The following is a 17,167-nucleotide window of genomic DNA, read 5'->3' as shown; positions in this document are numbered from 1 at the left end:
AACCTTTAATCTATAAAAATGTTACTTAAAAAAAAAAAATAGATTTCATCAACCTGAAATAGTTTTAAAGCCTGGGTGAGTATCCCAAATTAACCTCATCATAAGAACCATCTGGAGTACTTGTTAAAAATAGATTCCCAGACCCTCCCTAGGGAATTCTGATTCAGAAAATCTGGGGCTAAGGAATCTGTGCTTTTAATAAGTGCCTTAGAGCCTTGGTTCTCAAAGTGTGATCCTCAAACCAGCAGCATTAGCATCACCTGAGAACTTGATAGAAATGCAATTTATTTGGCTCCATCACAGGCCTATTGAATCAGGCCCAGATGAGACCAATCACCCTAGATGAATCATAACAAGGACGCAAGAAGCATTTTGTAAACTGCAAAGTACTCTTCAGGCGTACCAAACCAAAAATCAAACCCAGTGCCGTCGAGTCGATTCCGACTCATACCGACCCTATAGGACCGAGTAGAACTGCCTCATAGAGTTTCCAAGGAGTGCCTGGTGGATTTGAACTGCTGACCCTTTGGTTGGCAGCCGCAGCACTTAACCACTATCCCACCAGGGTTTCCCTTCAGATGTAAGATACTACCAAATAAATGAAAAATCAACAAGGATAAGAGGGAGGAAGAAAAATAAAGAAGGAATAAAAACAGAAACAGGTGGACTTAAGGAAAATTACATCAAATTAATAATATAACAACACTAAAGTGGGGGAACCAACCTAATTAAATTTTGAACACAGCTTTTGACCATGTAAGCTTTAGCCTTACTAAAGACAAAATGAGTATAAACAAATACTGTTTTTCACAGTGGTATGGGTTAGCAACAGTACACCTTGAGTACATTCTGCCTGAATTTAGAGACCATGTCAAGACTAGATTTGATGCATTGAACACTGATGACCAAAGACCAGATGAGTTGTGGAATGACATCATACATGAAGAAAGCAAGAGGTCATTAGGAAGACAAGAAAGAAAGAAAAGAACAAATAGATGTTAGAAGAGACTCAGAAAGTTGCTCTTGAATGCAGAGTAGCTAAAGCAAAAGGAAGGCATGATGAAGTAAAAGAGCTGAACAGAAGATTTCAAAGAGCGGCTCAAGAAGACAAAGTATTATAATGAAATGTGCAAAGACCTGGACATAGGAAATCAAAAGGGAGGAAAATGCTCAGCGTTTCTCAAGCTGGAAGAACCGAAGAAAAAATTCAAGCCTTGAGTTGCAATATTGAAGAATTCTATGGGAAAAATATTAAACAACGCAGGAAGCATCAAAAGACAATGGAAGGAATACACAGAGTCACTGTACCAAAAAGAATTGGTCAATGTTCTACCATTTCAGGAGGTAGCATACGATCAAGAACTGATCCTTCACTGTACCGAAGGAAGAGGTCCAAGCTGCACTGAAGGAGTGGTGAAAAACAAGGCTCCAGGAATTGATGGAATACCAGTGGAGATGTTTCAACAAATGAATGCAGCACTGGAAGTGCTTACTTGTCTATGCCAAACAACTTGGAAGACAGCTACCTGGCCAACCAACTAGAAGAGATCGATATCTGTACTCACTCCAAAGAAAAGAGATCCAATAGAATACAGAAATTATCAAACAATATCATTAGTATCACACACAAGTAAAATTTTACTGAAGATCATTCTAAAGCAATCGCAGCAGTACATCAACAGGGAACTGCCAGAAATTCCAGCCGGACTCAGCAGAGGACATAGAACAAGGAATATCATTGCTAATGTCAGATGCATCTTGGTTGAAAGCAGAGAATACCAGAAAGATGTTTACCTGTGTTTTATTGACTATGCAAAGGCATTCAACTGTGTGGATCATAACAAATTATGGATAACACTGTAAAGAATGTGAATTCCAGAACACTTAATTGTGCTCATGAGGAGCCTGTACTTAGACCAAGAGGCAGTCATTCGAACACAACAAGGGGATACTGTGTGGGCTTAAAGTCAAAAAAGGTGTGTGAAGGGTCGTATCCTTTCACCATACTTATTCAATCTGTATGCTGAGCAAATTATCAGAGACGCTGAACTATATGAAGAAGAAGGGGGCATCAGGATTGCAGGAAGACTCATTAACAACCTGCAATATGCAGATTACACAACCTTGCTTGCTGAAAGTGAAGAGGACTCTAAGCATTTATTGATGAAAATCAAAGACCACAAAAACAAAGCAAAACAAAAATCCTCACAACTAGACCAATAGGCAACATCATGATAAATGAAGAAAAGATTGGAGTTGTCAAGGATTTCATTTTCCTTGGATCTACAATCAACTGCCATGGAAGCAGCAGTCAAGAAATCAGACAATGCATTACATTGGGCAAATCTGCTGCAAGAGATCTCTTTAAAAGTATTAAAAAGCAAAAAAGTCACTTTAAGGATTAAGGTGCACTTGACCCAAGCCATGGTGTTTTCAGCCCTTCATATACATGTGAAAGCTGAACAATGAATAAGGAAGACTGAAAAAGAATTGATGTATTTGAATTATGGTGTTGGTGAAGAATATTGAATACACTGTGGACTGCTAGAAGAACGAACAAATCTGTCTTGGAAGAAGTACAGCCAGAATGCTCCTCAGAAGCAAGGATGGAGAGACTTCGCCTCACATACATTGGACATGTTATCAGGAGGTACCAGTCCCTAGAGAAAGACATTCATGCTTGGTAAAGTAGAGGGTCAGCGAAAAAGAGAAAGATGCTCAAAGAGATGGATTGTCACAGTAGCTGCAACGATGGGCTCAAACATAGCAACAATTGTGAGGATGGCACAGAACTGGGCAGTGTTTCATTCTGCTGTACATAGGGCTGCTATGAGTCAGAATCAACTTGAGGGCACCTAACAATGACAACAACAACTGAAAATAGGGCGCCACCAAAATAAATGTTTTTGCCTCCCATTTTTGTCAGTATCACCCCAGCAAAAGGTCTTCACCCAGGCAGCAGGAGCTAGTACCAATAACTAGGCTTTTTCTCCATATCCTCAAAACCAGCCATAGTATGCCACCTCCCAATACCAGCAGGTTGGCAACCACATTGCAGAGATCTGAGTTCCAGCTCTGCAGGGTCCCTCCATCAAGTGCCTAAGGGACCAATACCAACCAAAGAGCAACCCATTGTCAGAGAGGTCAGCTTTTCAGAGTCCTTACTACATGTTTCTAAATTCTAACAATTTTAATAATTCCAGCTTTTCCTTTTGTTCTGGCTCCATTCTCTTCTACTCTCCTGAAACAGCTCTGGCTAAAGTTCCCATTATTTCCACATTGGTAAATCAACAGATATTTTTCAGATGTTATCATACCTTTCTGCTATACCTGACACAATTGACCACTCACTTTCCCCACCCTAGACAATCTTATTTCTTTAGTAATAATTTTTTGGGTCATGATTACATTTCTGGAGGATGAAATAGCATAACTTTTTAGAAAGCATTTTGGCAATGTTTATTCACTCTTTCAACAAACAGTTGGTACGCATTTGTGTGAATATTTCCAATAAATTAATTCCTAGAGTTAGAATTGCTGAATCAAAGGTGATTCATAGTAAGTGCTATATGTGTACACCTACTAAGTGGTAGAGCCAGGATTTGAACCCAAGTAGTCAGACTTTGAAAACCCTGGTGGCATAGTGGTTAAGAGCTACAGCTGCTAACCAAAATGTCAGCAGTTCAAATCTACCAGACGCTCCTTCACAATTGTATGAGGGCAGTTCTACTCTGTTCTATAGTGTCACTATGAGTCAGAATCAACTCAACGGCAACAGGTTTGGTATTTTTTTGGTTTAGTCTGACTCTAAAATCTGTCATATTAGCCTCTATAGCAAGGATTCTCAAACTTTAGCTCCTTCAAAATCACCCAAAGTTCTTTGTTAAAACCTACTGACAGTCCCCACTCCCAGAATTTCAGATTCACTAGTCTTGGGGTAGCACTGGAGAAGTTAACTAACAAGCTCCCATATGATGGTAATCCATTTCTTGACACTACACTGCCAACACACTTTTCTCATTAGCTTTTATTTTTTTTTAAAGATTCAGCTCAACCTCTCCTTTCTTGAATAACCTTCACTTCCCTCTCCCCTCACTAGCTGGGCTAGCTATCGCCATCTGAGCTCCCACAACACCATGTACTACCATAGCTTCATGTGCCTACCAGATACACATCGCTAACTGAAACTGTGCTTTTCTGTCCCAACCACTAGCCTGTGGGCACCTCAAGGGCAGCCATCATGACTATCCATCTTCATACGGGCAGTTTCTAGCACACTGCTCCTCACATGGTAGGCTCTCAATTGCAGAACTGAAGGAGATAAGTCTCTTTCTTCTTAAGCATCAAGTAAAAGAACAAATGAGAAAGAATTTCAAAGAGTTAAAATTCACATAGAAATAGTATATATTATCACTGGAGTTATTAGGAAACTTGAATGCTGTATGAAAACTAAAACCAAACCAGTTGCCTTGGAGTCAGTTCTGACTCATGATGACCCCATGTGTTCCAGAGTAGAACTACACTCCATAGGACTTCAAGGCTGTGACCTTTCAGAAGCAAATCACAAGGCTCTTCTTCCAAGGCACCTCTGGGTGGGTTTGAACCACCAAGCTTTGAGTTAGTAGACAAGTGCTTAACTGTTTGCGCCACCCAGGGACACCAGTGAATGATGTATTAGTTGTTAGAATTATAAAAGTATGGCTGTTTGAAACCACCACCCTGGCTCTCTATCTACCTCAAACAAATGTTAAGTACCTATTAAGCACCTATTTTTAAGGCAATAAAAATATCAAATAATAGCGAAGAAATCTACCTGAAAAAAGATATGTACACTTTTTTTTTCTTTTCTACTCAAATATCTAGGGCCCCTGGATTGAATTCACAGTTATTTCAGAATAAATGCACACCCATATTTGTAATATTTTGCTACCTGAATCAACAGGAGGAGAAAAGAAGGAATGTAATGGAGAAGAATGTTGATATAAAAAAATAATCCACAAACTGCTCCCTAGAGATATACATAGAAATAAAAGAAAATGTAGGGATGGGAGACATTTTATAACTCACTTTATATATGAAAGTTCTGACATTTCAAAAAAAGAAAAAACACCTTTATATACTAGAAATACTCAAGTTAATTTATTTCATACTTACAGAATATATAAAAGATGGACCTTAAGGTCATAATTCTTGAAAGAATTCTTAAGTGATGGCTCCATATAACAAATGAATAACTGCAAGTCCCCCTTCATCCAGCACTGTATGTTCCAGTTTGCACCTGAATTAAAAATAAACTACATTAAATCTGAAAAACATTCTGAACAACTCAGTAAAAGAGAAGAGCTAAATTAAATTTACCAGTGTTCTGATGCCACTTCCATTGCTAATTCTGAGAGAAAAAGAACAGGCTCTAGCTAGTGGTATGAGTTTTTCCAAGTCATTTACTCTTTTTGGCACCCAGTTTCCTTTTTTTGGAAACTAAAAAAAATTGAACTCTACTATTGGCTCTAAAGCTTTTTTTAATCCTGAATCACTTGAGTTGGACAAACAACCTCAAACCTTACCCATCCCAGTTCATTCTCACTTTCCAAGAATAAAAAGACCACTATATATCCAAGTAAAAGCATGTTTCACCACTTGTCTGTCAATTTGTGGTACTGTGGTGGCTTATGTGCTGCCGTGATGCTGGAAGCTATGCCTCCCGTATTTGAAATGCCAGCAGGGTCACACATGGAGCACACGTTTTAGTGGAGCTTGCAGACTAAGACAGACTAGAAGGGATAACTGGCCGGTGAAAACCTTATGAATAGCAGCAGAACACTGCCTGATATAGTGCCAGAAAATGAGGCTTTCAGGTTGGAAGGCACTCAAAATATAACTCGGGAAGATCTGCCTCCTCAAATTAGAGTTGATGTTAATGACATGGATGAAGTAAAGCTTTCAAAACCTTCATTTGGGGATGTATCATGACTCAAAATGAGAAGAACCAGCTGCAAACATCAACTAACAATCAGAATGTAGAATGTACAAAGTATGAAGCTGGGAAAACTGGAAGTTGTCAAAAATGAAATGGAAAGCCTGAAGGTAGGTATCCTAGGTATTAGTGAGCTGAAATGAACTGGTATTGGCTGTTTTGAATAGGACAATCCTATGGTCTACTATGCTGGGAATGACAAATTGAAGAGAAACAGTGTTGCATTCATTGTCAAAAAGAACATTTCAAGATCTATCCTGAAGTACAATGCTGTCATTCATAGGATAATATCCATATGCCTACAAGGAAGACCAGTTAATACTGCTATTATTCAAATTTATCCACCAACCACTAATGCCAAAGATAAAGAAATTGAAGATTTTTAGCAACTCCTGTGGTCTGAAATTGATCAAACATGAAATCAAGATGCATTGATAATTACTGGCGACTGGAATATGAAAGTTGGAAACAAAGAAGCAGCACTGGTAGTTCGAAAATATGGCCATGGTGATAGAAATGACAGTGGAGATGGCATGATAGAAATTTGCAAGACCGATGACTGATTCATTAGAAATACTTTTTTTTAACAACATAAATGGTGACTATACACGTAGAACTTGCCAGATGGAATACAAAGGAATCACATCTGTGGAAAGAGATGATGGATTAGCTCAATATCATCATCCAGAAGAAAGCCAGGGGCCAACCACAGAACGGACCATCAATTGCTTATAGGCAAGTTCAAGCTGAAGCTGAGGAAAATTAGAATAAGTCCACAAAGGCCAAAACACAGCCTTGAGTATATCCCACCTGAACTTAGAAACCTTCTCAAAAATAGATTTCAACAAAAATGACCAAAGCAGACATCCAGGACATCATACATAAAAGAAAAAGGTAATTAAAAAGACAGAAGAACAAACCAAAAAAAAGACCAAAATGGATGTCAGGGGAGACTCTGAAGCTTGCTCTTGAATGTAGAGTAGCTAAAACAAAAGGAAGAAACGATGAAGTAAAAGAGCTGAACAGAAGATTTCAAAGGGCAGCTCGAGAAGACAAAGTATTACAATGAAAGGTGCAAAGACCTGGACATAGAAAACCAAAAGGAAGAACGTGTTGGCATGTCTCAAGCTGAAATAACAGAAGAAAAAATTCAAGCCTCAAGTTGCAATATTTAAGGATTCTTTTAGCAAAATATTGAACAACGCAGGAAGCATCAAAAGAATATGGAAAGAATACACAGAGCCACTGTACCAAAAAGAATTGGTCGACCTTCAACCATTTCAGGAGGGAGCATAACATCGAGACCCTACGGTATTGAAAGAAGAAGTCCAAGCTGCACTGAAGGCATTGGTGAAAAACAAGCCTCTAGGAATTGATGGAATACCAGTTGAGGTGTTTCAGCAAATGGATGCAATGCTGAAAGTGCTCATTTATCTATGCCAAGAAATTTGGAAGACAGCTATCTGGCCAACCAACTGGAAGAGATCCATGTCTGTGCTCATTTCAAAGAAAGGTGATCCAACAGAATGCAGAAATTATCTAATCATATCATTAATATCACACACAATGAAAATTTTGCTGAAGATAATTCAAAAACAGTTGTGGCAGTACATCAGGAGGGATCTGCCAGAAATGCAAGCCTGATTCTGAAGAGAATGTGGAATGATGGATGTCATCGTTGACATCAGATAGATCTTCACTGAAAGCAGAGAATACCAGAAAGATGTTTACCTGTGTTTTATTGACTATGCAAAGGCATTCAACTGTGTGAATCATAACAAATTGCAGATAACATTGTAAAGAATGGGAATTCCAGAACACTTAATTGTGCTCATGAGGAACCTGTACTTAGAACAGGAGGCAGCCACTTAAAGAGAACAAGGGGATGCTGTGTGATTTAAAGTTAAGAAAGGTGTGTGTCAGGGTTGTATCCTTTCACTATACTTATTCAATCTGTATGCTGAGCAAATAATCTGAGAAGATGGACTAAATGAAGAAGAATGCATTGTCAGGATTAGAGGAAGACTCATTAACAACCTGTGATATACAGATGATACAACCTTCTTGCTGAAAGTGAGGAGGACTTGAAGCACTTACTAATGAAGATCAAAGACTACAGTCTTCAGTATGGAATACACCTCAACATAAAGAAAACAAAAATCCTCAAGACTAGACCAATATGCAACATCATCATAAACAGAGAAAATATTGAGGTTGTCAAGGATTTCATTTTCCTTGGATCCACAATCAACACCCATGGAGGCAGCAGTCAAGAAATCAAAGAATATATTGCATTGGGCAAATTCTGCTGCAAGAGATCTCTTTAAAGTATTAAAAAGCAAAGATGTCATCTTGAGAACTAAGGTGCACCTGACCCAAGCCATGGTATTTCCAATCACCCTATATGCATATGAAAACTGTACAATGAATAAGGAATACTGAAGAAGAATTGATTCCTTTGAATTACGGTATTGGTGAACAATATTGAATATGCCATGGACTGCCAGAAGAATGAACAAATCTGTCTTGGAAGAAGTATAGCCAAAATGCTCCTTAGAAAGAAAGGAGTATGAGACTTTGTCTCCTTTACTTCGGCAATGTTATCAGGAAGACCCGTCACAGGAGATGGATATCATGCTTGGTAAAGTAGAGAGTCATCGAAAAAGAGGAAGACCCTCAACAAAATGGACTGATACACTGGCTGTGACAATGGGCTCAAACAGCAACAACTGACAGGTGGCACAGGACTGGGCAGTGCTTCATTCTGTTGGACAGAGGGTCTCTATGAGTCAGAACCAACTCAAGGGCTCCTAACAATAACAACAAGCACATTTGGAGGGATATTCATGTGTCTGCTTTAGCAATAAAAGCACAGTCATTCACATTTGAACTATAATGCATGCCTTCAATTCTTGTTATTGTAATACGATAGGCCTCAAATACAACGGATGAAACCATATTTCATTACACACTGAAAAACTGAAGTAATGATGATGAAGATAAGCTACTGGTGACTTGTCATTTAAAAAGCAGAACAGCAAGCACAGGCTCTGCAACCTTGTGGAGCTCTGTAAAGTGAACAGTGTACTTGGCAGAATAAGATATTTAAATCCTCAGGAACTTCCACTTAACCAGGTAATTTTAAAGCCTTAAATTCACTTTGAAGTAACTAATTAGTAACCTTTATCATATGTAAAATTAAAACCTATGGCATCATAGTCATCCTCCCCTTGGTAATTGAAGAAAAGCCTAGCATATTTTGACTACTTTAAGGCTCATTGCAAGGGCTTCGACTTCCTTAGTCCATTCCTACAATATTTAATAATTACTGAATTGGCTAAATTCCCTTACAAGTTAAAAAAGTACTTCATTTACATACAAATTAAATAGCTACGGATTCAATAAGGAACACTGGGAATTATGACTATCAACTTGTTTTAAAAGTCTGAATTTTGCATATTGATGCTTTGTCCTTATTCCTAAACTGCTAGCAACATACTGGCATGTTTCATCTAATCAGTGGTACTCAATCAGGGGTGGTTTTGCCTTTCAGGGCACATCTGACAATGTCTGGACATATGTTTTGATTTTCACAACAAGGAAGAGAGTGTTACTAATACTCCGTAGGTGGAGGCTACGGCTACTGCTAAACAGCCAAAAATATTCAGGACAGCCCCCTACAACCAAGAAATATTTGGCCCAAAATGGCAATAGTGGGGAGGTTGAGAAACCCTGAATAACCCTATGTAGGAGTGCTATGCTTAGGTACTCCTAAAGGTCTCTTTATTGACTCTGCACTATTTAGCTTTTCCAGTAAGACTTGGAAATCATTTTGTTGTCTGGATTTCCAGTTGCAGAATTTTTAACTACACTAACTACATTCAGTATGCACTATGCTTAACAAGCAAACCCCCTTGATTTAAAATAGATATTAGTTACAGATTCCTTGCTTAAACAAATATTATTATTCTTAAATGTTTTAAAATGTAATTAACTCAACAGCATATTATTATTCATTTGATGTTTTATCTATTTAACAAAAATAAGGCTTTTTTCCCATTTCAAAGCAAGTTTAGAAGACTACTAGGGATGTACTTAAGTGAAAATAGTTCCCTTAGTACGTTTTTATTATTTTGGGGGGGGTGGGGGATAGAAAATAATGTTGGGCTTATTTATTGGTTTGATCACATGATTGACCCTACTTTTATTAACATAAAATGATGATATACGTTAAGAACCACATCTATAAGACATCTACTTCGTACAGGTTTTAAAGAATTACAACATTTTGTTCTATACAGCTAAAAATAGCATCAAGTGCTTCTAACACTAAAGACTTACCTATTTGTTGAAAAACTAAAGAATTTATCCTTGAAACAAATGTCTTCCCATCTGCATGTATAGAGCAGTTTTTATCTTGGTCACTCCAAAAACAACAATGGAAAGTTGTTTTGGATAAGTTAGCAAAGTAGGTACTTGAATTAAATTTAGCTTCAACAACTGCCTCATAATTTCCATTCAAACTGGAAGTGTTCTTTGACATTCCAGCAGGCAAGAGGAAGTCATAGGTCATGTTTGATGGCATGCAAGACAACGTAAATCTCCAGGGCGTAATTGGATATGCCAAGTTAAATGCAGTTATCACATAAATAAACTCTGTTAAAAATATTGAAAAGACACATGGAAAAACAGTTAATCATTTTGACTAAGATATCAATGGGAAATATCTAAGTTAAATGCGATTATGACAAATAAACTCTGTTAACACATTAAAAGGACGCAGAAAGACACCGAATCATTTTGACTAAGATATAAATGGGAATTATCTGAGATTAAATCATGTTGCGCTTAGTAGTAAATACTTCACTTTCTAAGTGCTCAGTCAGCGCCTAATGCATAGCTCTGTGCTTCCACCTTACAAAGTGGTATACTTGAAAGGGTACATTTATTTAGAGAAATTACTTCACTCTCCGGCTTCTCTTTTTGGAAATTCGCACTTTGTTTTTTTCCATTAATGTAACATCTGACATGTATATTTTAATGAAAGTAAATTATGGTTTAATAATTTATTTTCCTTTTATAAAACATAATTATTTTAACTAACTTCCAGGATAAACAGGAAGTAGCATGATGAGCAATTATATACATAAATTCAAAGTGGTGTTTTAATATTTCTTAAAGAGAACAACACCAAAATGTTAAGTCTACTTTCACTGGGTGATTTTAAAAGGGCTTGTTTTCAACCTCAGGACAGCTGAATGATCTCCTGAATCTGCCCACAACCCTCCAGATGATATGACATGTCCTTACTGCGCTCTCCAAGAGCCAATGTGTAACAACATGCTTCTTCCCGAAAACTTCTGTTGCTCCTTAAAGACCATTATCACTTTTTAAATATATAAAAATTAAGAATAATTATATAATCATGTGCCAACATAATCTTCAAAAGTTAAGCTTATTTTTAAATGTATAATTGAAAATGTAACTGTCCATAATTATTTTTTTTAATAAGTGATAATTCCTCATAATGTTTTTTACAAGCGACCCAAATAATTCAATAACTGAAAAATTAGGTGACAAATATTTGAGAGCTACCTTTTATCAAAGGGGCACTGGTTGGACAGTGGTTAAGCACTCAGCTACTAACCAAAAGGTCAGTGGTTTAAACCCACCAAGTGCTCCACAGGAGAAAGATGTGACAGTTCTTGGAAACCCCATGGGGCAGTTCTATTCTGTCCTATAGGGTCATTATGAGTTGGAATCAACTTGAAGGCCATGGGTTATCTTTTATAAAACATTGATTGTTTTTTTCTAACATAATTACCATAAAAACACTACTTTTTTAAAAAAATTATTCCAAGTGTTACCTCATATACACAACAAATATATAAAGAGAATTTTGAAGGATTATAGTAAATGTAAGAAAATAAAAACCAAAACAATCAATTCAGAAATTAATTTTCTAAATTACAAAAGTAATACATGCTTGTAAGAATATTCAAACAACACATAGTAATGAGTGCTAACAGTATGTTTCCAAAACTTTCTATATAATATACATACAAATTAATATAAATATGTATATGTATCAGATGAAGAAATTAAAGCAAAAATGCTAACATGATTCATATTATTGTGTGTACAGTGATGACAATTAGGCATCATAATGTCACCAAAAGAGAATCCCCACTGCAATTGTGTTCCTTTGGGCTTGGATCTTTCCAACATATGTTTCTGAAATCAAAACTTTCCAATGAAAACAAAATAGTTTATTTTTCATTTTATAAAACCATGACTACATAATGGTACTAATTAGCAGCATTGTATTTTCTAGCCACACATGGACGATTCAGTTGGCTGAACTGGAATTAGCCTAAAATCTTCCAAGAAGTATTTGAAATTTAAAATGCAATAATGAGCTTCACGGATGTAGCAACTATTGAATTAGTTTAATTAAAAGATAATTGCATTCTGTTTACATGCTCCTTGGAAATGATCTTTCTTTCCCTCCAAATGAATCCTAAACAACAAGGGGTCCAGAATGTTCATCTAAAGGCGTATGTTATCATGGTAACAATATTCCAAGATCTCTTCTGAGTTTCAAAACTTTATCAGACCACAAACCTTCCAGAAAGCCAATGTGAAAAAACAGAGTGGAGTTGAATAAAAATTAAAGTATACAAAAGAGAATGAATATACTATTTCTCTTTGATAGTCCCTTCTGGCATAATTGCTTGGAAATCTGTAACCATGGCACTATCTTGGGTATTTTCTGTAAGTATATGGATGGCTACAGTGAAAAAGAACAGAATGTACAGCAAGGAAGATTTGCAGGGAAGCTCCATAGGAGTACCATAGGCTGGAGGGGTCAAGAAGATGCTCGAAACTAGTCGACACACAGGTAATGGCCCCCAGATAAAATAGATTTTGTTAAAGATACTGATGACCTGCATTTCAAAAACTTAGAACCCAACCTAAACTAGGTGATTTGGGTTTTAAAAAATCAGAGTATCACCAAAATGCAGTGAAGAACAAGTGAAGCCAGTGGGCACAAAAGTCATCAGCAATCTCCAGGGTGTAACTGGATATGCCAAGGTAAATGCAGTTATCGCATAAATAAACTATGTAAATATATTTAAAATATATTAATATATTAAATATATATATTTAATATATTTAAATATATTAAAAAGACACATGGAAAAACATTTAATCGTTTTGACTAACATCAGTGGGAAATATCTAAGTTAAATGGAGTTATCACAAATAAACTCTGTTAACACATTAAAAAGACACAGAAAAACACTGAACCGTTTCGACTAAGATATAAATGGGAATTATCTGAGATTAAACCATGTTGTGCTTAGGAGTAAATATTTCACTTTCTAAGCGCTCAGTCAGCACCTCAGACACAGCTCTGTGCTTCCACTTTACAAAGTAGTATACTTGAAAGACTACATTTATTTAGAAATAACTCTCTGGCATCCCTTTTTGGAAATTCACACTTTATTTTTCTCCATTAATGTAACATCTGACATGTATATTTTAATGAAAGTAATGTGGCTAATTTCAAACAGAAGACTGCTATGGTTCACAGCAGTTAAAAACACAATAAGGCATTTAAAGAACATCTATTAGCTTTCTCTTAAGGATGCTCTTGCAGTTGATAGGAAGAAAAACTAGTACACCTTTCATATCTGAATGAATTCTTCTGGTTGTATTCAAGGTGGCAATGTTCAAGAGATATGCTAGCCCTTGAAAATATTGTACTTGTCATTGTTTACCCTAATTATAACAGCGAATAGCATTTAAAATGACATCTCCCTTCCATTTGAGAATGAACCTCTCATTTTGTGTCATAGTCATTTATTATAAATATTATCACCCAGTAAATTGTCCCTTGATACAGAGAATAAAAGTTTTCACTATTGTCTTAGTTACCTAGTGCTGCCATAACAGAAATATCAAAAGTGGGTGGCTTTTAAAAACAGAAATTTATTTTCTCAGTTTTGGAAGCTAGAACTCCACCAATCAGGGCATTGGCTCTAGAGAAGGGTCCTTCTTTTTTAGGTAGCCCCAGGAGTTCCTTACTGTTTCTTGGCATTGCTTGGCATTCCTTGATTCCTTCTCATTCCTTGGCATCTATCTTTCCCCGGTGTGTGTCTCTGTGTCTATTCTTTTAATAACTCAGAAGTGATTAAGTGTAGGACCCAGTTTACTCGAGTATGACCTCATTAACTAAACAAAAGAAAAATTTTATTTCCAAACAGATTACATTCTCAGGTAGAGGGGCCAGGACTTCAATACATATTTGGGGGGACACAATTCAATTCATAACAACTATCATCTGATATATATTTGTAATTCAATAATGCTGCATTTGCTAAATAAGGTTAAAATATTTAAATGCCATTATATCTTGTTTCTAAGTGTGTATACAGTATGTCAGAGCCCTGGTGGTACAGTGGTTAAGCACTGGCCTGCTAACCAAAACGTTGGCAGTTCGAACACACCAGCCACTCTGCAGGAGAAAGATGTGGCAGTCTGCTTCTGTAAAGATTTACAGCCTTAGAAACCCTACGGGGGAGTTCTACTCTGTCCTACAGTGTCACTTTGAGTCAGAATCCACTTGATGGCAACAAGTTTGGCTTTTATACAGTATACAAATTTTTTTTAATGCAAAAGAAAATGAGGTAAAAAAGCAAATTATCAAATTTACCATGCTAATGCAAGATGGAAATAATAGGAGAAACTGTGTGCAAGTGGAAGAGGGGGAATATGAACTGCCCTCTATTTTCTGTGCGATTTTTCTGTAAACTTAAGGCTGCTCTAAAAGACAAAGTCTATTTAAAAAAAAAAAAATGATGGACTGAGAGAAAGTGCCTGCAAAACATAATAAACTGTTAAGGCTAACACACATTACATTTTAGAAATTTCTAAAAACCAACTAAGACCGATAAAATTCAACATTAAAATGGTCAAAAGCTATTAACTAGAAAATCACATAAGAAATAAAAATATTCAATAGACAGTTCACAACTTCACTATAACCAAATAAATAAAATTGAAATGAGATGCCATATTTTCTTATCTGACAGGGCAAAAAAAGTAAAGAAATGACAGCACCTATCTTTAGCAGAAATGCAGCTGTTAGGACTGTAAATTGTACAAACCTGTGTGGAGGAGATTTCACAGTATCTAATCAAATTTTAAAATGTGTGTACTATTCAGCACAGAAATTCCTCTTCAGGAGTTAACCTACTAAAATCTTCACCCAAGTATACAAAAATATAGGTATATGAATTTTCAAAGCAGCATTGTTTGTTACAGAAAAAGAAGTGTCTATCAATGAGAAACTAGTCACTTAAATTCATAATTTAAGATACATTGATACAGTACATTGTCACGCAGCCATTAAAAAATTAATTAAATCAGTAAATACTGACAAGAATAGCTGACGTGATAAATTCGAAAACTGCAAAGAGTAAAAAGGAAATATGCTGAATAATATGTACAGACCGATTACATTTTTGGAACAGTGTATGTGAGAGAGAGAGCTAGATAGATGGAAAGAGAGAGAGATCATAGTTCTGGAAGGATATACCATCAGGTGGTTTCCAGGAGGTTGGGAAGGGTTTACGTTTTCACACTCTTTCCACGGGGTTAGGAAAGGTTTTCATGTTTACACTTTAGGCTTTTGCTTGGATTGCATTGGATGAGAAGAACTCCTAACTGGAAACGGGAAATTATGTTAACCAAAAAAGGAAAGTGTGTTTCTAAGGGAAAAATATCTACCTTAGATATGGACATTAAAATAGCAAATAACTTACCCCAATGCAACAAAGCCACACAGAATTTTTGACAACTCATCTTACTTCAGAGAAGTAGACCTGAAAAACAGTAAATCTAAAATGTTAGGCCACTCTTACATATACATTTCTGTGGAAAATATTAAAAGAAAAGGATTATAAATAAGAAGTCTTTAAATTGTAATCCCCTGGATCTATATTCATAGAGAAGGCTCACATGAAAACATAAGTTATATATTTATTTCTGTGTACATGTTATCTTAAATAAACAAAAACCATATAATAAAAAATATTCAATATTCCTTTATGTCATGGCAAACCTGAAAGGGCAGGTATCACAGGATAAGACTGAATTTTTAACTAAACTGCTCACAATGTTGATTAAATACATAACAGCCAATCTAACATCATTAATATCAGAGACTTCATCTTTTCTGGCTCACTTTTCAAATGTCTTTTATTTTTTTAAGCCTTTATCTTTGCTGTGATACTACAAAGCCAAATATTATATCATAGGTAATGACTGAAAATTCATTTCCAATAAATAGGAGAAATTTTGCCAATGTGCTTTTTAAAACCCATTGTTCATATACAAATGAGGTAATATTCACATTAGAGAGTTATCAGAGTAATTCGAGGAAAGTCTGGTGGCTTAACAGATCCAGATGATAGGGATAACTTCAGTGACAAGGTTTCCTATAAATTCTATTCAATTCAAAATGTATCATGAATAAGATTATTTGTACTACTATGTCATGGAGGAGAATTGTAATATAATTTTAATATATTAGGTTTGGGTTTGTAATGAAACACTAAAGTGTTCTGATGTTCCAGTCTTTGCTTTAGCTGAAATTGAGAACGTCATTCATAACATGGAGGTAATATGAAGTAAAAAGCTCTGAGCTGGATGTTGGGAGTGTTGGGTGCAGCCTAGGCACTTCCACTAATCTGTGGTGGAACTGAGGACTTCACCACTCTAAACCTCAGGTTCCTCTTCCACAAATTGGATTGATGGTGATCTCTATGATTCCTTTCAACGCTACCTATGATGCTGAGGGATTTTATTTCAAAATAGAAATCCCAGAACTCTCAATGCCATGGAGATCTGCAACAACAACAACAAAAAAAAATTATAAAATATTAAGTGAGAAACATGTTTCATAATTCATGTCTGAGAAGTGGCACCATATAATGAGTAAATACAAAAACTTGTTTATTTTACAATCTATAAGACTCTAAGGAAGAATACAGATGAGTAAAAAATATTTTACAGGCTGGTAAATTTGTTTTTCAGACTATCAGTTTTTCATTAGAATTTAGGTTTTTTATATACTGATATCACAAGGTTTCTCTAGGATTTCTAGAAATTGGTTCAATTTGCAAT

The 17,167-nt window shown here is 36.1% G+C and overlaps 1 protein-coding gene across 2 annotated transcripts in view; it reads right to left on the bottom strand.

The window, feature by feature from the left end:
* The window catches only part of LEPR (leptin receptor), a 70,027-nt gene extending 54,161 nt beyond the window's left edge, over positions 1 to 15,866 (bottom strand). For both annotated transcript variants that reach the window (XM_023549498.2, XM_023549499.2), the window contains exons 1-3: positions 15,805 to 15,866; positions 10,316 to 10,630; positions 5,155 to 5,278 (exon numbers count right to left, since the gene is read on the bottom strand). In XM_023549498.2, coding sequence (XP_023405266.1) covers positions 5,155 to 5,278; positions 10,316 to 10,630; positions 15,805 to 15,844 — 479 coding nt within the window. In that variant the 5' untranslated portion in view covers positions 15,845 to 15,866. The remainder of the gene's footprint in view (positions 1 to 5,154; positions 5,279 to 10,315; positions 10,631 to 15,804) is intronic.
* Between the last annotated feature and the right edge of the window lie 1,301 nt (positions 15,867 to 17,167).

Source organism: Loxodonta africana, chromosome 3 (assembly GCF_030014295.1).
Source record: "Loxodonta africana isolate mLoxAfr1 chromosome 3, mLoxAfr1.hap2, whole genome shotgun sequence".
In the NCBI taxonomy this organism is placed as follows: Eukaryota; Metazoa; Chordata; class Mammalia; order Proboscidea; family Elephantidae; genus Loxodonta; species Loxodonta africana.
The sequence above is the reverse complement of the archived record's forward strand: the minus strand, read 5'-3'. Positions and strand labels throughout refer to the sequence as shown.